The sequence below is a fragment of the Furipterus horrens genome, unplaced genomic scaffold (genome assembly GCF_987537825.1).
Source record: "Furipterus horrens unplaced genomic scaffold, mFurHor1.1.pri manual_scaffold_2, whole genome shotgun sequence".
NCBI lineage: Eukaryota > Metazoa > Chordata > Mammalia > Chiroptera > Furipteridae > Furipterus > Furipterus horrens.
Window position 1 is genome coordinate 188275082 of NW_028327172.1, and position 15013 is coordinate 188290094.

At 40.1% G+C, this 15013-nt stretch overlaps 1 protein-coding gene across 1 annotated transcript in view; it reads right to left on the reverse strand.

The window, feature by feature from the left end:
• Nucleotides 1-2256: 2256 nt before the first annotated feature.
• Nucleotides 2257-15013, reverse strand: part of ATP10D (ATPase phospholipid transporting 10D (putative)) — an 81636-nt gene continuing 68879 nt past the window's right edge. Inside the window, exons 20-23 of the mRNA XM_090266914.1 lie at nucleotides 12384-12464; nucleotides 11070-11174; nucleotides 6204-6391; nucleotides 2257-3014 (exon numbers count right to left, since the gene is read on the reverse strand). Coding sequence (XP_090123040.1) covers nucleotides 2693-3014; nucleotides 6204-6391; nucleotides 11070-11174; nucleotides 12384-12464 — 696 coding nt within the window. The 3' untranslated portion in view covers nucleotides 2257-2692. The remainder of the gene's footprint in view (nucleotides 3015-6203; nucleotides 6392-11069; nucleotides 11175-12383; nucleotides 12465-15013) is intronic.

Below are 15013 nucleotides of genomic sequence, written 5' to 3' on the forward strand. Positions count from 1 at the left end.
TGATCCAATTATTTTATTTTTTATTTATTTGATCATTTTTTAAAAATCCTCACCTGAGAACATTTTTTTCATTGCATTTTAGAAAGAGAGGAAGGGTAGAGAGAAAGAGAAACATTGATGTGAGAGAGAAATATAGATTGGTTGCCATCTCATATGTGCCCCGAATGGAGATTGAACCTGCAAGTTGGGTATGTGCCCTGACTGGGAATTGAACCCTTGACCTTTTGGTCTACAGGATGACGTTCCAACCGAGCCACACAGGCCAGGGCAACCAATTCTTTTGGAAGTCTTTTGGGGTAAAAGTACATCCCAAAATGAGTATTAATCTATTTTTCTTGGCTACCAGGAGCAATGATATCATACTCTTAAGTCTCTTAAAATTCAGTGAAATATGCAGAATACCAAAATGTAACAGTTTACATCGGCTTGGGTAACTTGTGTATGAGTTCTTTATTTGTAAATGAGACCATTTAGATGCTTAATACAGATCCCACTTCTTTTTCACCTGAGGTCCAGATGTGTTTAAGAACCCAGGATTTGCCTAACTGGTGTGGCTCAGTGGGTTGTCCTGAAAAACTGAAGGCTACTGGTTCAATTCCTGGCCAGGATAGAAGCCTGGGTTGCAGGCCAGGTCCTTGGTTGCAGACACATAAGAGACAACCAATCAATGTTTCTCTACTTCTCTCCTTCTCCCTCTCTTCCCCTCTCTTTATAAATAAATGTTTTAAAAAAAGAACCCAGAATATTTTGAAATTTTAAAAATGTACCTTAACTTCAGCAATAAAATACAATTTTTGTAGCAAATATATGAAAATTATTTTAAGTGTATAAATAGCCTCACCTCTGTTCAGGGCATTTTGTGCCTAATTTATAAAAAAAATTTCCATTTTCAGAGTTCTTGGGATTCTGGAATCATGGATAAGAGATTGCAGCCCCGTAACATGAACACTCAAGAGTTTTGTCTACTCATATGTACAGATACTTGACAGTGTTTAGTCTTTATGGTCCATTCTTTTTATCCTTAGATTCTAACCTTTTATTTATTAGTAAAAACATCTTTAAATTTTTATTTATCAGAAGATGATCTCAGGGGATGAATGCCAGCTACTATGAGGGTAATAGAGGGTATAACATCACTGATTTTTCCATATAAGAAAAAGTCAAGACAATATATGGTGAAAAGGTATACTTTGGGATTTCCCTCCTAAGTCCTGGAACCAATTACAGTAAGGATTCAGTGAGTATCTAGAGAAGTGATGACAGTTTTTCAGTACGCATTATTTATTAAACAGTTTATTTAAAAAAACTATAAGGAAGCAGAAAGCAACTTCCATTAGCCACATGACATTTTGCAAGTTCTGGAAATTAATCTATACAAAAGATTATCTACAATAATAACAGAAGGCTACAAAAATATCAGGACAGTAGGCAGCCAGTAGAAGATAGAGCCCTGAGAATAGCAGTTTGATAGTCATTAAGACAAACTTGATATAGGAACAGCATTAGCATGGAGATTTCATGAAGGAAATTCTGGGTGACTGGCAGCTGACAATTTTCAAATGAACAGATACAGAATTTTAGAAGAACTCAATGAGAACACATGATCTTATAATAACACCTGGCCTTACATGGGATAAACTAACTTCTTTGTTCCAACTAAAGCCAGCATACATGATCTGCAACAGCAGTTAACCTGCTATAAGATATTCTTGTTCTAAAATGTATTCAGGAATTCTCCTGAAAACCACCTGTATTAGTCTCGACTCATATCTCATGTTTAGAAGTTACAACACTAGAAAAGTTGTATGGTATCATAAAGGCTATGAACCCTCAAATGGTCTCTTGAAGATTGTTTTGAAATTGATTGTCTCATTCTGATCAGACTATTGTCACTTTGAGAATACAGGAAATTGCCAAGGCTCAGCTACGTCTGCCTGTCTTACCCATGGCTTTGGTTTCCCAATCAACGTCTGCACACAGGTAGACCCCAAGGAAGGTCTTCCTTCGACTGGAAGCTGGTTCACACTACCTAATGGAACCCTGGCATCCCCCTCTGCCCTTCCACCTCAGACATGAGCAGAGAGGTATACTTAACATCTTCAGCCAGAAGACCAAAAGCATCTTCTCATAGGAAATAAAAAGCTATTAAATTTTAAATAGTATCATTATTATCCTATTTTAGGTACATTGTTGTTTAAAGGGTTCTTGGAAGTTTTTTCCTCTGGAACTTAACCATTTATAACATTTTTTTTTTTCATGTGGGACTCTCGGAATTCCAACTAATCAATTTAAAACTTTATTTTTTTTTCCTTAAAAATTCAGATTGGAGTCTACTCATTTAAAGCATTTCCCTGGAATCTGAGATCTCACAGTAAAATATAAATATATCTCAGATGAATCTCCTTCAACACATTCATGTGTCTAAGACGATTAAGATGCTTTTACCAAATCCAAAATGTTTCATAAAAGTATTTGATTCTGAATTAAATATCTTACTTCCCTAAACTCTGTTCAGGTCAAATGTAAAACATACAATAAAGGACATCACATTGACTTTTTCAAGCAAGTAAATGGCTCATGACCCTTAAGGAAAGATCCAAGTCATTCCTGCTTGGTAGAGGTGCCTCTTCAAAGTCCCTCTTCCAAACCTGAACGAGTACATGCAATTCCAAAGGGGGTGGTCTGCTTTCTTTTAAGCCTTTGAAGGGTCAGCCATCCCTGAGGTCTTATTTTCAGAATAGTCTAGTGTAGTTTCACATACAGATGAGTTTCCTTGCTCCACAGCACAAGACGTTGCTGGCATCATTCCAAAGACAGCGGGGCCACACATGGATCTTCTCTCTGACTTGGCAGCTGAGTGGTCAGCATACCTACATGTCACTTGGCCCATCTTCCCAGCTCCTCTCCATTTCTTGAAGGCTTCCATCCTCTTCTCTGGGGGCAGTCTGTCAAAGTGCTTAGCCCTCAGAAGTACAGATGGAAACAGGGATCCCTGAAGAACTCGGTATATAAACCTAGGTTACAAAAAGCATCACGGAATTACATTCACCTCAAATGCATCATGGGACACAAAATTGGCAATTAGAAATAGTAAGGCCATTTGTCTCCTTGAGGTAAAGGGGGAGGATAAGCTAAATATGGAATGGAGGTGACAATAATATTAAAGAAATTAATATTTGTAAAGCACTTAAGAAATAATGAGTTACTCATGAGTGTTTGTTAAATAAAGCAAAAATATCTGTAATAGAGATATTAATAGTGTTACATTACACATGTAATGTTAGGTTAAAGAAAGTCCATGTAAATCAGGCAAATGTTGGCACATACCAATTTTCAAAAAAAAATGTTATTAATGTCCTATGACTACTGTAAACAAATCACCACAAACTTGTCCTGAAGCTGGCAAAGTTTCTGCTGCTACAGCAGTCTCAAAAACTTTGTGGATCACCAATGTATGTCATGGGGATTTATGCCCTTAGGTAAGAGGGTCTTCCTCAGCTCTGTCCTGTATAATCCCATCTCCTCTCTTGATGGCTGTAGAGATGGTAGAGGGGACCCATGGGTCACACTCCTAATCTCTCAAGCACTGGCAAAGGTCATCCAGACATATTCTTGGCCTCTCTAGAGCACACTCCTAACAATCAATCTCTGGATTTTAGCAACTTTTGAAATCTGGAGAGTCTGAGGATTTCCTAAATCTAGTTCCTTTTAATAGTTCTTCCATAATCTCTTTTCTCTCACGATTTACCATAAACAACAAGAATAAACCAGGACAGACTTTCAACACTTTGCCTGGAAATCTCCTCAGCTACATATCCAAGTTCATCATTTCCAAATTCTGCTTTCCATATAACAGTAGCGTCTTTTGGCTACGTTTTCTGCCACTGTCTTGTCAAGATCCACTTAACCTCAAATTTCCAATAACATGTTTCTGATTTCATTTTGCGTCCTCACCAGCAGTGCCTTTAACCTTCCCATTTCTAGCAATGTTCTGTTTAATAATATGTGTATTTTTTCTAAGATGATATAGCCTCTCTCTACCATGCTTCTCACTTTCTTCTCAACCCTCGCCAGCAAGAATTTTAATGTCCATATTTCTACCTATTGTCTAAGGAAGTCCTGTATTTCTCTATGATGTGTGTCAAAATTCTTCCAGTCTCTGCCCATTACCCAATTTCCAAGCCAGTTCTATGTGTCTGGGTCCTTGTTATGATAGCACCTATCCTCCTGGTACCAAAACCTGGATGTGTTTCCTATGGCTGCTGTGACCAATTACCACAAACTTAATGGCTTAAAACAACAAAGTTTAATTCTCTCATAGTTCTGGAGGCCAGGGATTCTGAAAGGAAGTTTCCCTGGGCCAAAATCAAGGTTTTGGGAGGCCCACACTCCCTCTGGAGAATCTACTCGTTGCTTCTTCCAGCTTCTGGTGGCTGTAAGTATTCCTTGCTTTGTGGCTGAGAAAACTCTGCCTCCACAGTCATAGTGCCTTCTCTTCTGTGCGTGTCACATCTCCCTCTGCCTCTCTCTTATAAGGACACTTGTGACTACATTTAGGGCCCATGCAAGTAACACTGGATATTCTCCCTGTCTCAAGATCCTTAACTGAATCACATCTGTGAAGACCTATTTTGCTAATAAGGTAACATTCAAAGGTTCTAGGAATTAAGGCATGGATGTCTTTTTAGGGCAGTGGTCCCCAACCTTCTTGGCACTGGGTACCGGTTTCATGGAAGACAATTTTTCCACGGGATGGAGTTTGGGGGAGACAGGAGGTGGAGCTTGCTCTCCCCCCACTGCTCACCTCCTGCTGTGAGGTGCAGTTCCTAACAGGCCACGAACTGGTACTGGTCTGTGGCCAGGATGCTGGGGACCCCTGTTTTAGGGAGTCTTTTTTTCAGTCTACCATAGCAATATTAGAATTGCACACTTAATACTCTTAAAGTATTTGGAAGGCTATAACTTTGAAGTAATTGTTTCTTCATGAATTCTATAAGTTTGTCTTGTGTTTTTAATCTGAAAGCTGGTAAGTAAACACTATAGAAGCCCCTCAGTTTATGAGATATTGTTAAGTATACAACTATAATCACCATAGAATGTCTCAGGTGGGTTTTCCTTATGCACTTCTAGAAGGGATGTTCATTAGCACCAAAGGCGTGTGGCCACTGTGTCTTATAATGGTGTTACAGATCAAGGTTGGCGAATTTTTTCCAATGGGCTAGGTAGTAATATTTCAGGCTTTGGGAGCCATAGAGTCTCTGCTGGAACTATTCCACTCTGCTGCAGAGCAAAAGCAGCCACAGACAATAATTAATTAGCATTGCTATGTTCTAATAAGACTTTATTTACAAAAACCGGCAGCAGGCCAGATTCGGCCTGTGAGCCAGTCTGTCAAACCTGTTAGAGAAAAATATGAAATCACCATTTTGACTCTCATATCTTTAGAAATATATACAACAACTATTTGCTAATGTTTTCAGCTAAACAGGTAGATTCTATAAAACTGTAAAGAGGAAGAGCTCTAGCAGTGTTTACATTATCTATAGATTAAAAACTCATGCATACTTCTTAGCCATTTCTATCCCATGCAATATTAGAAATCAGTTAAACTGAAATGGGAAGGATAACTAGTCATATGAGGGAGGAAAGTTGTATAGCTTCAAGTGTTGACAGGTTGTAGACTGCTGTTTGTCTCTCAGGATTCCTCCTCCTCTTCCTTCCTTTTAGAAGTCCCCCGATTTCAGCCACTCAGAGTCTATATGCCAATGCTGTAGTTAATATGAACAATGATGTGTTATGTTATGAGCGAGAAGAGGAGGGGAAAGAGAGAGGAGGGGAGAAGGGGAGAAGAGAGGGGGAAGAGAGAAGAGAAAAGGAGGAGAGATGGGAAGATGAGGAGAGGAGAGAGGAGAAGAGAAGAGACAATGAATCTGCTCCTCTCTGTTCTCTCTCTCCCTCTGGCAGGTAGAGAGCAGGCAGGGGCATTGATGTGCTAATGGTGAGTCTTCTTCCATCATGCAGATGAGGGCAGCACTGGTGGAAGATGGCAGAACAAAAAGATAGAGGAAAGGATCTAGGTCCTTGGACAACCTTGAGAAGCCAAGCTGCCCTATCCCCGTGGACTACCCATTCTTAGTAGCAGCTTGGAGAACTCTAAGCCCGTGATTTCACTTATTCTCTTCATGATAAAACAAATAGCGTACCTGGGCAGAAGAGCAACACAGGTCGTGAGGACGCAAACTAAGTAGAACACAGGATCCAGCATGTGCTCCTGCATAATCCAGTAGGGGTTGGAGGGTGGGTTGCAAGTCACACACATAGCTCCAAAAGCCAAGGCAAAGAAAAAGTAGGACAAGATGCTACCAACGATGACCAGCATGTGGATCCAAGTCTGCAGGACGAAAAGCACAGGGGAAATGAACACCCTCACTCACAGGGCGTTACAGCTGTGTTGCAGAGACACTGTGTGTAAGCCGAGGGTGAATGGGAGAACCTCGATGAGCAAAACAAAAAACGTGAACAGCTAAAATAAGAGTGTCTTTCATGAATGGCTCATCTCACAGTTTAAATTCTGTAAAACTAAGTAAAATGCCAAAAGTAATCCTGATGACTAGTTAATTCTGTATTCCGAACCATGAGGTTTTCGGATTTTCTCCTTAATTTTTTTTTCATTTAGTTGCACCCATTCATTAGGCTGTTTCTTCATTAATGTAATACCTTAACCCAGGGAACCTCAAACCTGACCCAGTCACACTGTGGAAGACATACTGTTGCTCATCCCCATTCTCATTCTTTTTCCCAAATGCGCATCTGGGAGGATTGTACCTCCCCAATTCGCTTTAAAGTAGGCATGGCCACTGTCCTGCTAACCATTGAAATGTAAATGGCGGACTACGCACAACTTTCAGGTTAGAAGCAAGGAAGAGCTGGTGTGCAATTTTCTTTCCGTATTGACTAAGTTACCCTTGGGAACAATTCCAGATGTAGAGCTATAAGACTCAGCCTGGGTCTTTGAGCCACCCCTCAGGACAATTATTCTAGCACTGTCTAGAACCGTGGTTAACTTTATATATGCAAGAAATAAGTCTCTACGGATCACTGCATAACTAGCCACCTTCATATTCATGGACAGACTGCAATATTATTTTTCTTAATATTTTTCTCAAAAAATGGCTCACTATTTAACTTTATTTAGCAAAAATAAGCAGACGACTATCTTAAATGTAACAATAGCATTACCTGTCATAATAGTGCTGAGTCTGCTCCGTTTTTGTTACAAAGGGAAATTAGCAAAAATTGTTGTGATAAAATGTAATAGCCCCAAACAACTTTCTCTGTGATGTAAACCGAAGTCTGAAAAGTCACCTTCCCGTTATGCAGCATTCAGTGTTATTTCGTGCAGAGTACAAACACCGTGGCCTAAATCACAGTGTATACGTTGGTGCTGTATGTTATGCTTTGGGGGGAATCACTGCCTTTATTAATCTTTTTTATTTTCCAACATTATACTTTTCAAACAAGAGTCAATTTTCTCCTTCACGCTTAACCTTGCCAAGTATTTCCCCATGATCAATATCTTCACAAGAGTCACAAAGACTGCTCTTTTTTTTTTGGTAAAATGTACAAACTGCTTAGAAAATGCATGCTAAATCCTTAAGATCGTCATGCCTCTAGAACAATGATGTCATTTTCTTTCTTTCTCAAATAGCCTTCCTTTCCATTGAGTCCAAAAGTTCAGATGTACTTCGGCAAGTGAAGACCGTGCCTTGAGGGAGTTGACACATTAGAATAAATTGATACAAGGAAGTTAAAGTCAAGGGCAACATGATAAAAACCAATAGGGAGGTGGCAATGGGGCGGGGAGCAAGAGGGAAAGGGAAACGGATGCATAGTCTCAGCATGGCTGACTTACTGACAAGGGAACCTCCAGAGGTCCCGAGCATGAGAAACAATCGCTTCTCACACCAGGGAGAAACAATCATTAAAGCATTATTTCTCCCTGGCGTGAGAAGCGATTCTTTAACGATGCACCCTTTATATAGCAGCCACTGTTTTCCTTGGCACTGCGCTTCCACTTCCTATTTTGATGAGGACACCCAGCACTGTGCACAGTCTTGGCAAGATATTCCTCCTCTGGATGTAGCCTATGACTGGAGTTAAGGGAATATAGGTCTGTCACCATGGACTAAACCTGGAGCACAATGAGGCAAGAGCAGAAAGAAAATGACTGGAACCAATTCAAAACAGAGAACTCTTAGGCATAAGACCTGGGTTTTGGAAATTCCGGTCTAATTTTAGCAAGCCCCAATAAACCTGCTGCCCTCAAAGTAACTGCTCACGCCAGTGACAGCCTGTGTTGTTCAAAGATATCTTAGTCTGCTGGCAAGAATTTAGTAACTTCTCTGTCCTTAGAGCCAGCTCTCCCAGAGCCATCTGCAGAAAGTCCCTTCAACTCTCTCTCCCCTTTATCCCTTTAAAAACCCCTGCCTTACTATTGTTCGGGGTTGACACCACCTCCTTGGTCTCAGCCCAACTGTTTGCAGCTGACCAAATACATCTTTTAGTCTCATGGCCTGTTCTCCTGTCCTTTCTCCTCTCACTCTGCCAAGCCAGCCTAACAAGAACCACCCTGACAAGCCTGTTCACTAGTTTCTGCTCCCTGATCTCTGGGGCCACTCTGGTTCCTCGGGAGGTTTTCCTTTTGTTTTGTTTTACCACGGCTCTTCAGTATATTTTTAACAACTTTTCTATTTGCTCAGTTAACCAGAACAGATTGCTGTTGCTTATTACCAGTGAACTCAACTGGACCCACTTCACATGTAAGATCCTTCGGGACACTTATAAATGTCAGAATGTATGACATTGCCTTCGGCAGTAACCAAAAGCAACTACACACTTAGCAATAAACTTAAACAGATAACACATTGACAGATATTTTAGTTCTATAATCTCCTTTATTTTCCTCATCTGGTATTTGCGGACATTAACTTCACACTACACCTTAGGCTTGTAAACAGGTTATAATATAAGCAAAGTGAGGGATTCCAAAAATACTCAGCTCCACTTCAGAAAAAAGTTTACAGGACTAGTTCATGCAACACTTTAAACTATAACCTCATTCAGCTATTTCCTGTTTGAAATGTATCGCCGTTGGGATGGTAAACAGACCCCAAACACTGGTTAGTCATTTAACTGTTCATTTATCTAGCCAAGCCCTGGCTGGTTTGGCTCAGTGGATTGAGCGTCGGCCTGCGAGCTAAGTGTCGCTGGTTCGATCTTCCAGTCAGGGCACATCAGAGAAGGAAAACTCTGACTCCAAAAAACCTCCGCTGCCTTGCGGCATACCTCTTCAGGGGAAAGGCTAAGGGAGTAAACCCCGACAGAAAATCCGGAGCCGGAGTCCCTAAGGCGGTTTGACGTTGTAGTCAACACCGGCAACTCCTGCGGCGCACCTGAAGCCAAGCTGTATTGACTCCGTCTTTCCCTTGGACCCTTCAGCTGCGAAGAGAGGGGGGGTCTGCTGCATGGGCAACAGTAGACCCTCCATATCACCCTGCCCAGGCTCTGTAGCTTCAGCTTCACTGGAGAGGACACTCCAGCGTCATCGCAAGATGTCGATTCAACACGGGAGGAGACAGATACCGTGTCACTCCCGAGTCGGACTGCACAGCCATTCTCGGCGGTGCAGATAGACTCTTAAGAAGCTACACCATCGTCTCTCGAGACGGACGGCTGCCAAAATATCTAGCCAAGTATTTTTCTGAGCACGTGCGGTGTGCCAGTCTTATCTTAGGTAACGGTATACACTGGGGGACAAAATAAACATGAACCCTGCCCTCAACCGGATGATAATGTAATGCAGAGGAGAAACATCAATCAGATAAGCACATAATTAAATGAATACTTATAAATTACTATTAGAGCTATGAATAAAACAAGAGGATGATATGAGAAAACTGGATGGTTAAAGAAAACCTCTTGGGAGAAGTCACATCCTTGCTAGGGATCCAAGAGGGCACGAGGAGCACTTCCGTCGGAAGGTATGGTAAATGCTAAGGCTCTGATGTGGGAATGAGCTCAATGTATTCAAGAAACTGAAAGACAGTGTGGTTCCAGCCCAAGAATAAGTGGAAATGAGGTTGGAGGGAGAAGTAGATGAATCACTGTATGAAGTCTTATAGGCCATCTTAGGGCTTTTATATTGTATTACAAGTGCATTGGGAAACCACTTAAGGATTTTATCTAAAGGAAAGCAAAAAGATATGATTTATGTCTCAAAAGGATGATTCTGGTTGTTTTATAGAGAAGGGCTAGAGGAGTCAAGGGCTTGCAATGATGGGAAGACTAAAGAGGCTGTAGCAATAGTCCAGGAAGAGATGACAATGACTTTGACTACAGCAGAGACAATGCTGATGGAAATGAGTGAGCAACATAAATAATCACAGAGGCAGTTTATGCTCCAGAGGTGAGTGGGATGTGCTTCACCTGCAAAGGAAGGCGTACAGTAAAGCTCTCGTTACCTGAATCCCGCACATTAGCTTTGCTGCAGAGAGCCAGCCTGCAATCATTTTGATGAAAAGACTTAACTTTATTATTAAGTCAGCAATTAAGGTAAAAAAGACCTAGATTTAAGTGAATGGTAGACATTTTGGAGGGAAAAAGATATTTATGTTATAAGAAAAGCATAAAACTATCACTTACTAACTGAAGTCAGTATACCAGGATTATGGTCTAACATCTCTTTTTATTTTGGTTGAAAGGCATCAACTTGGGCTTGAAGAACGCTGGCTATAGAAAAATAATTGTTTCTCCAGCCTCACTTGCCCTCCATGCCCCAAGGGCACCAGGCAGGTGTTTTCTACTTTTCCCTGGCTACCCATCATCCTCAGCATCATGGCATCCACAATCAACAACCAACAAGCCGTGATCACTCTTCTTCCATGGAGTCATACGCTTCTCATTACCACTTGTCTTCTAGGCATGAAGGCTTAGCAGGGTCGCTGCTAATAGAAGACATTTCCCCAAGCACCAAGAGTTCCAGGCTACTGCTGAAGCAGGAATCCACTCACCAAACTCTTGCTTTCAATTACCAGGTGAAGGAGAATGATGAACAGAGCAGCAGTGTTCAGGGGGTTTCCAAATGCAAAGACATCAATGTCTGAGCCCTGGTAGGTCTACAAAGAGAGGACAACAGGCGGTGATCTTGGAGAGTTGTGCACACTCAGTGGTGTGAGTGTCATCACTTTACAACTCAGCTGAGCACTGAGTTCCTTTTACAATGTTCCTAATAACTGGTCATGCAGAATACACTTGAACACTTCTAGAAAAGAAAGACCACACTTTCTCTCAGTCCATCTAATCTGTGAACTTTCCGTTGGAATTTCTCATTATTCTGAATCATAATTCATCTTCCTGGAAACTTTTACTCATTCTTCTAGCTCTTAAAGGTGTAGAGAAATATCAAATATGTTCCATTTAACAGAGTTGCAAACCTTTGAAAACAATTACTATGGCTAAACTGAGGTTATATCTCTGTTAAGTAAATATCCTTTCCTCTTCTACATGTATCTTTCAACTCCTTAAATTATTCCTCATATGTCACAATTTTCTGATCTTTTAAAATTCTACTCATTCTTTTCTGAGTACACTTCAGATTGCCTTATCTATATTTCTCTTGAAATGCAGTATATACAGAATATTCTAGTTGGAAAATGTGCAGTCATTGTATTTGAATAAAGAACTAAAGAACAGAAATTGTTAACTTAGAGATTATCATCTTTTTCATTTTTCATACTGTCCTTTTGTTAACATGATCCATGATAACCTTGTGTTTTCTTCCAGGGATGGGAAGCAGTATCATTCTGTTTCGTGCTTGGGGTTGGTCTAAATTTTTAAATTAATATTTACACATTTTTTGCTTAGGCTCAGTTCTTTCATTCTTTACCTGTAAAATAGGTTTTTAAGTTTTGGGGAGACTACTTATAAGAGCTTAAATTTAATACTCTTAATGTCATCCTGGTAGAATTAGCCTGGCACTCACTAATAATAGATTTTATATTCTGGCTTTGTCTCTCTTATTTTGGTTCATCTAATTATGTTGTTAGAGTTTCAATTTTATTTAAGTCATTGACAAAAATTATCAAAAGCATTACACGGCCAGAAAGGCCTAAGAGGATTCAACTAGGCACTTCTTTCCAAATTTAATCCATTATCTAACATACTTTTTTTTGCAGGGGGTAATAATTTAGTCCATTAATAATCACCCTGATTATATAAGCAATGTATCCTAATATATCTATTCTATATGATAATACCAGCTACAAAGTACAAAGAAACATCATCAATTCATTAATAACAAATCCTTTGAGGGAACAAGGACTCACATAGTAAGGCACAAAGAAGCAGACCAGGCTTTGATAAAAGGCATCCAACAAGGTGATCCAGAAGGTGAGGGGTAAGTATGCCTAAAAATGAAACAGTTATTAGGGAGGGAGTAAGAATAATAAGGGTCAAGCAGAGTCAAGGTACAATATAAGCCAATAGTTTTTTTTTCTCTGGGAGAAAACTCTATTCCTTAAACAGGAGGATTTGTAAATAGTGGTGGAAGAATGTGGAGTAATATTGAATGAGATTAAGTTCACAAAGTAAAAAAAATTCCTGAAGGAACTCTTTTAAACTTGTGTTGCTTTAATCATTGGATCAAACTTAAACTTACCTCAAATAGGGAGAGTAGTACTAACTTTTCATTTCCTATTAATCAGGAAACACTGTTCCAAAAACCTCTCCAAATTCATCTACTTCTCTCTATCTCTAGTACTTTCTTCATTCTAATTCACCATCAGCTCTGTGAATGACTGGGCAGACACCTAACTGGCCTCTCTGCTTCCTCTCCTACTCTAATCCAATCTTCCCATAGCAGCCAGATGTTTTTTAAAAACTATAAATCAGGCCCTATTATCTCTCTTATTAATGAAAGTGACCTCCTCCTATTCCTGCAATCACCTCCCACTACACTTCCAATACAACCTAAGTTCCTTGCCGTGGTCTTTCAGGTGCTGCATGATCTGCCCTCTGAAGTCCCTGTTTGCCAGTGTCACCCCTACGATTCTTACCTTCATTCACCACGCTCCCACCACACAAACTTCACTTTATTCCTCAGACATGCCAGATCCATTGTTCCCTTGAGCCTTCACCTGTGCTATTTTCTCCCCAGAAATTCTTTGCCCTGGACCTCCCACATGACCAGTTCTTCACTATTCACATCCTAGCGCAAATACCACTTCCTCATAGAGGCATGGCCAGAACAGTCTAAAAGTCATGCCTATTCAATCATTTAATACCATGGCACCCTTAGAAGTCTCTCATCACCATCAAAAATAATCTTATTTGTTTACCTGATGATTTTGAGTACCTGGCACATAGCAGGTACTCAACAAATATTTGGTGGATTAGTAAATTACTCTTATGCAACTTTTCATGTGTTAAACTGCATTGTACCAAAAGCTTATAGAATGAAACAGACAGATCAAGTGGAGACACGAGTCACAAGTGACTGAAAACAGGTTTTTAAACAAGAGCCAACTCAACTGAATGGTAATGTGTGTGCAGAATTCTGAGGCTGCATTCAGACCCAGTGGGAAGGACAGTGTGTTATGGTATATTAGCAATGTCTGCCATGGGCAAAAATAGCATCACATATCCCTTGGCTAGTCTTCTCTTTTCTTAACATGTTCAATGAAGATCATAACTTTTATCAATAGCCACAGGCTGGGAATCTGCCGATTACCACATATTATAAAACTGGCTGGCTCTATAGAACAATGTGAGCAAAGGATGAATAACGGGGCTCAGCAACAGGAAATAATGACCTCAACTCTTCCCAGGACAAGGACCAACTATATCTTCAGCTTATAGAAACGGGCTGTTCAAACACCACCTGTAAAAATTCTGAAGGGACCTCCTTCACCTCTCTTTTTCCAATAGACCTGGAATTTAACTTAGGCCTGGGGTACAGGACACCCTTCATTAATATCAACTATACAAATATATTCCTGCATTCTGGCCTTGAACTTTAAGTCAGATTGAACTCCTTTAGGAAAATCCCATGTTGTTATTTGATCTGACTGGATTAGATAATATTAAAGGATTACGATGATTTCTTCTTCCCTGAAAGCTGAATGTGTGACTTCTCTGTGTTGGGTGGTCCACAAAACCCAAGGGCATTAAATTACTCTGCAGTCTGGAAAGGCAGATCAAGCTGGAATAAAGTTGGACTAACAAAAATAAACACATCATTTTAAACTCAGGATTTCCTCAAATTTCTGGTTAATTATGGGGGTTAAAATATAACCATATTGAGAGCTAGAACTTTTACACATATTATTTTACTTAATCCTCGCACCATCTCTATAAAGTAAAGAAACTGAAGGGCAGGTAAGTGAAATAACTTACTAAAGTCACACACCACAGAAACAGAATTTAAACTCAGGCTAAATGCAACCCACAATTTCTAACATGTGCTGATCTATGTTACTGATTTAAGAACAGCAACATTGAAGCCCAACACACAGATTCCATATGGTGGGTCTTAGTACTGCCTGTCTAGTGCTTCTATAGGAAATGCTTCTTCCCAACCCCGTCCATGTGGTTCAGCCCTAATGGGAATGATATATGTCCCAGGACTGGTCAATGAGAAAACATTCTTTCCAGCCACAGTGCTAAACACAGGGAAAGGCATGGGACTCCACTTTGGCCAATGAATTATAACATAACTGTAAATAAGGACATTTACAGTTGCATTAAGAATAACAGTGTTCTATCACCATTATACCTGCATTTTGCAGCTCTTTGAGCCAATTCATTTTCATTTCTCATTAAACCAATTTGAGCTGTTTTGTTATCATTTGCAACTGATACAGTCTTGACTAACAGAGTCCTCTTTTCAAGACTAGAATATCTGACCAGACTGACCTTACAGCACTGTTCACATCTAAATGTCTTTTAGGCTACTGGT